At 30.2% G+C, this 6,000-nt stretch overlaps 1 protein-coding gene across 1 annotated transcript; it reads right to left on the bottom strand.

Moving 5' to 3' along the window:
- Positions 1–3,697: 3,697 nt before the first annotated feature.
- Positions 3,698–5,966, bottom strand: LOC107921082 (uncharacterized). The gene is made up of 3 exons (XM_016850936.2): positions 5,755–5,966; positions 4,128–4,228; positions 3,698–4,045 (listed from the first exon to the last, which is right to left on the bottom strand). The coding sequence occupies exons 2-3, from the start codon at positions 4,219–4,221 to the stop codon at positions 3,897–3,899; spliced, it is 243 nt and encodes an 80-aa protein (XP_016706425.1). The 5' UTR covers positions 4,222–4,228; positions 5,755–5,966; the 3' UTR covers positions 3,698–3,896.
- Positions 5,967–6,000: the final 34 nt, after the last annotated feature.

Below are 6,000 nucleotides of genomic sequence, written 5' to 3'. Positions count from 1 at the left end.
GTTAGGATAAAGAATTGAGAGAAAAAGATTCTAAGAAAAATTGAGAGGTTAGGATATAAATTTTATTTAGGATAGAAAAGATGGATGAAATAGAGGGGAAGGGTTTATATAGGTTAGGGAATTTAGCCATTAGGTATTTCTTTTTCATTTTAAATTTTCCAACTGTTGGTCCACTGTTACAATTAACTGTCCATTTTTTAATCGTTGGTAATCCCACTATATTTTTTCTTTTTAAAATTATGCTGTATTTTTACATGTAACAGTTTATACCCAAAATCATCTATTTCTGTTATTTTTACAATTGACATTTGCCTAACTTTTCTTTTCTTTTTTAATGAAAAGACACATTTGTTGTCATTTTTCCGAAGAGAACAAATAATATAATGGCAAGACTTATGTTGTCAATTTGTGTTATTCTAACTAATTTGTACAAAAAGACATTGGACGATACGATGAAACGTGCTCCTCTAAATATACAAATTTGATTTAATGGGTTGAGTAGAATAAATTTATTATATAAATTTAGTAAATAAAATTAATCTTCAATAGAACTGGGTCAGGTCGGATTGGTTCAGTCAGTCTAAACATGCTATTGAATATTTTATGTTTATCAAATTTGGTCCGGCCCAAATATGGTTAGAAATTTGCTCAAACACATCATATTATAAAGACTAATTAAACCCATTTAGGCTTACTCATATTATTTTTAAAAAATATTCTTATTAATTATTTTATATTTAATATTATATTTTTTATTTATTAAAATTTTTATATAGTCATCTTAGCTTTATTTTAATATTTTTAGAGTATATTTATTTAGTATAGTTTATTTTTTAATGGTGTTCCAAATTACATAATATATAAAAATAATATAATAAAGTATTTAAACTTAAATATGTCAAGTCAGACCAAGCTTAGGCTTTGAATATTCAAGTCTGAGCTTAACCCATATTTAAACAGGTCTAACTTTTTGCTCAACCCATTTTTTAGGCATAATATTTTAAATAATCATCCTAAATTTTAGACGGACCTTCAGACATAGATAAATAGCCCGACCCATAAATAAATTTAGTGTTCTAACAGGTTATTTAAATTTTTAATAATATTAATTGGATTAATAAAATTTAAAAATAAAAAGGCACAGCGGAAAAACCGACACAAAATAATTCCAATATATAACACAAAATATATATGACAGCAAAAAAATATGAATAAAAAACTTCTAAAAATTTAAAGCGAAAGAGCCTCACTATTAAAATTTCACCCATCCAATATATATATTAAAAGCAAAATAAAAAGAAATATATATGAAAATAGGATAAAAGCCAGCTCATAAAAGACCTTGTAAAAGACAGCCCATAACATTAAACTTTTAGTCACTGTCACATGATATACCATATTGCAATGGTACTTAAAAATTATTGTTGGATGCATAATAATATAATAATAATGTTGAGTGTTTTTCCTCTATGTCTTCAAGGAGAGGATAATCGGGTATTTATAAGATGCGGTTATTGTTCATCAAAGTAACGTCTTAGGTAGGCTCTATGCATACAACACGTATACTTCCTAATTTAATATGTGTTCACTGATCTATTTGTTTACCTTCGCACCCTCTACTGTGAATATCTAAGGACATGTGAACTAGGCTTGCGAGCCTTTCATACGAGTCTTAATATATGGATCGCGAGCCGATATCTAGGTTATATTAGGTTTTGCGTCGGTAACGAAAAATATAGTAACAAATAATAATAATAGTGTACTAATGTTATCACTAATAAATTGTTGTATATTTGTTAGGTGAGATGTTGTATTCATGGTTCATGGTCGTTGTAGAGTGTGCATAATTGGATTAAAGCAAATTAATTGATGGAAATGAATTATTTAATTACTTGGTTGTGTTTGAAATAATTTCGATATTTTAATTATCAATTGATTTATGTATTGGTTTAAAGTTAGATATTAGATTTAAGAGTTTTAATGATCTAAAAGTTTAAATTCTACAAAAAATTAAAATAGCATGAAAGACTAGACAAAATCTAACAATATTTAATGATAATCAATTACATAATCAGTTGATTACATTTTTAACTTAAGACAATAATATTTAAATATTCAAATTCATAAAAACGTAAATAGCATGAAATGATTAGGCAACATATAATTTGTCAAAATCTAACAACACTAATGATAATCGAATAACAAAATCAACAAGCAGCTAAAGGCACGGTCCTATCAAATAAAAGACACATACTCTAGCCAATTGTACATTAGTCCTTACATGATGTCAAGAATGACAAGATAGAAACAACTACTACATTGAGATACTAAAATATTCTTTCAAACTTTCATGACTTCCTTTTTATTGGTTTAAACATTAGAGTGTCTCGGCGTACAAATTCTAACAACATCGTAGTTTTCCTTTGTTTTAAAGGTATAAAGCTCTTATTAAGCCCAAATTAACCTTGTCTTCATCCAAGGAGATGTTAACATTTGATGTCGCCTATGGAAATTGAATGAAGAGACATGGATCCCAACATTAAAGCATTAGTGCACTTATGACATTCATAGTGTGACTTACCTAAACACTGAATAAGTGAATAACTATGTAAGCATATGCTTATATACTTTGATGTATTGAAATCATTTGGATCTCAATGTAGTAAGCTAAAAGCTGGTATGTTGACTATATGATTTATGCATAACATAACTTCACTTATAATAATGGAACCTGAGCTCAATTAAGAGTAAATTTATCCTCTCAATGGTATTGTATTGTTTATGAAAATAGAACATTGTCACGAGCTATTTGTTTGGACAAATTAGTTACTTATAACTAATTTAAAAAATATCATTTTCATTATAGTAAATACAATGGTGAGAATGAGATAAAAGTGATCAAACTAGATGAATAGATTAAACCTTAAGAGATTACGAATATCCTTTGAGGGTAACACATATAATAAGATTATCATATTAGAGCTTAATAATATAATTAGCTTTTGTAATGGTATATAATGGAAAGTTCAATTATGTTATTTGTAGTGGTTTGACTCTATGATTAAATGGCTATGGGATTAATAGACAATTAGCAAAAACTTAATTACAACCTATTTTAATTAAATAATTTTAACATAAATTCTAATAGGATAAAATTATTATTACTTTAATAGAATTTGAAATGGATTGTTTAAATTGTTTAAAATTAATCTGAAATTCTTATTTAATTATTTATTGGGCTTTTTATTATTATCAAATTAAAGAGAGGCTATCCCAATGCAGATTTGCCAACTGCTTGCCACTCAAGTAAAGGAAGGCGCTCACTGCCCATGGGATTACTTAACCACAAGCAAGTCACTCTAAACTAAAATAAAGCTATAGTATATTTTTCCTCTACAAATATACATGTTAGACAACACTTCACGTATCCAAATATTACGAGAAAACTGTGTCAAAATCTAGCGAAAGTTTATTGTACTCAAGTATATTCTAATTTTCTTGATTATCAGTTATAGATAATTACAATAAACTCTAATTCATTAGACATGTTTAACAGGCAAAATATAATTATATCTTAAAAAAGAGAATTTTTTATAATAAAAAATAAAAAGTCATCAATCCAATGTAATTCCCCAATTGTCTCAGTAATTGAAGTATTACAATTACATCCAATTCAAAAAAAATTGGCACTTTGGTATTGCTTCAGAGAAATTTATTGAGATCAAGCATGAACAATATCGTCCTCTAGACAGATTGAGTTCAAAAATTGTAAAAAGAACAAAGAATGCCTCCAAATGCAAAGCCAGACTAAACAAAGTCTGGCACCAGAATTTATTCACAGGGAGTAGCAATTAAAACTGAAATCATTGACAAAACCAAATGCAAGACTTAGGTCTTCAAGATTCAGAACCAGACTTCACGATGAAATTCTGGCGGCTGATGGGATTCATCACGACTGGAGGACCAGCTGTGCGGGGCCAAGCCTGAAATTTTTTGTCAGTTTCTTCCCACCATCCCTTGTTTGAAACAGTGGAAGGCGTGGTCCCTGAGTTGGGAAGGAGAGACCAATTCTTAAAACTCTGCAATAATCAAATAATAAAAAGCTTCAAAAGACAACAACAACTTACCTCCAAAAATCTTACTATCAGAAACAAGCAGATCAGATACATAAGCAATGGCAAATGATCCCGCAACAGAAGCAATTATATACTTTGCTGCCATTTTCAAGCTGTAAGACAAGAAACCATGCTCATGAACGAAAATGACGTAAAATTTCGTGTGACGATAATGAATTTGAAAGTAATATTCTGAAAGAACAACTAGATGGCAGGCAATCAAACAAAGAACCAGAATACCAGTAGCAAAAGTTGTACGCTAAAAAACTTATTGTCAAAAAAGGAACACTTATTTAGAACATAATTATCAAAATATATTCATCAGCTAATGTATTTCCTTGCATATTGAAAACCATAAGGGAAAAGAAATTCAAATAAGCTGACATTTACAATCCTAGTGCAGTACTAGAGGCCTCACGGGGTACTGTTTAGTACTCCCTCTCAAGGGAAAACAATAATGACTCCTATTCATATTCTAAGATTCACAACAATGTGCAATACATCACTCGAAATGACATCCATCAGATCAGTGGCAATTTGAAACGTTATTCAGAATTTAAAAACTTTATTTGTTATTTGTCTTTTCCTTTTCAATCAACAACTACCATCTTCTAACACAATGCAAAAGAAAATCCTCTCCATCTCCCAGAAGGCCATCACAAAGAAATGCATAATAATCACCATCTAGAGTGGTTAAGAGAAAGATCTATGGTACCCTATTCTATTGTCTTAATTTAATATCTTCAGGGCTTAAATTTAAGTAGTAGCTAACAATGACCCAGCTTAGCCAAGTTCCCACGCAAATAACTGACTGATAAAAGATAAAGACATTAACAAGACAAGATATAGAACCATCTTACTTCAAAAAAAAAAAACTTATCGTAACATAATTAGAACAAAAAGAGCCAATGCGATCAATCCTAAAGAATGGAAGAATAAACCTCTCTTAAACACACTGAATAACAATCTTCTATTACCAAATTCAGGGAGGATTCTATTATATATGGTAAACTACAAACCCTTCAATCCAGTTCTTGTTAATTGAGCTAGTTTTCATTTTTTTTCTTTGGCCCATAAAAAAAAGCCGGTTCTAAAGGTACATGCCCCATGATGAGATGCTAGTTTGGGATCCATGAAAGTCCTCATGGAACTAGGAGTGTTACAGCTTATAAAAAAGGGGGGGGGGAAATCAATTTCCTTTGCTACCTTATGAATTAAAAACAGCCCAGAAAATCCTAATTCCCTAGCGAATGCTATACCATCCCATTTCTGTTTCCCTTTTTTCCCTTAAGGGAAACCCCCCCCCAAAAAAAAAAACCTATCTTTCAAAATAAAATATTGAAATCAACAACCAATTCGACCCATGAAACAATCAATCTTCTGATCTTATTCAATTCAATATTTGACCAAATCCATTCAAACTCAAATCGTGAAATGAAAAAATATTAATCCCAAAAAATAAATAAAACCGGAAAAAACACACACAATTCCTATCTCTTCTTCATAACAAACGCAAAATGAACTAACGAAAAAAAAACCTGGAGCACCATCAAGATCATGAAACGAAACCCATTAATCTAAAACAATAGAAAGAGAAAAGGATTTTCTATCCGTTAAATTAACGGGTCGGCATACGTACCTCGGGTCAAGGAGAAGCAGATGAAGGCTGGAGATGAAGAAGGGTAAAGGAGCTGCCTTTAAGCGTTAAAGAGTAACAATGAGTAGTTGCTTTGTGAACCCAGGTTTTAGTTATAGAACTTTAGATCCAACGGTCCAATTTTCTTATTTTCCATCGGACGGCTAGCGTTAATCAAAGTATAGTTTACTGGAAAAAAAAGGCCCACTTTCGAGGATTCTAACTGAAACCTCTTTACGTGGTATTTTT

Source organism: Gossypium hirsutum, chromosome A01 (assembly GCF_007990345.1).
Source record: "Gossypium hirsutum isolate 1008001.06 chromosome A01, Gossypium_hirsutum_v2.1, whole genome shotgun sequence".
In the NCBI taxonomy this organism is placed as follows: Eukaryota; Viridiplantae; Streptophyta; class Magnoliopsida; order Malvales; family Malvaceae; genus Gossypium; species Gossypium hirsutum.
This window is presented reverse-complemented; position numbering and strand designations above follow the sequence as displayed.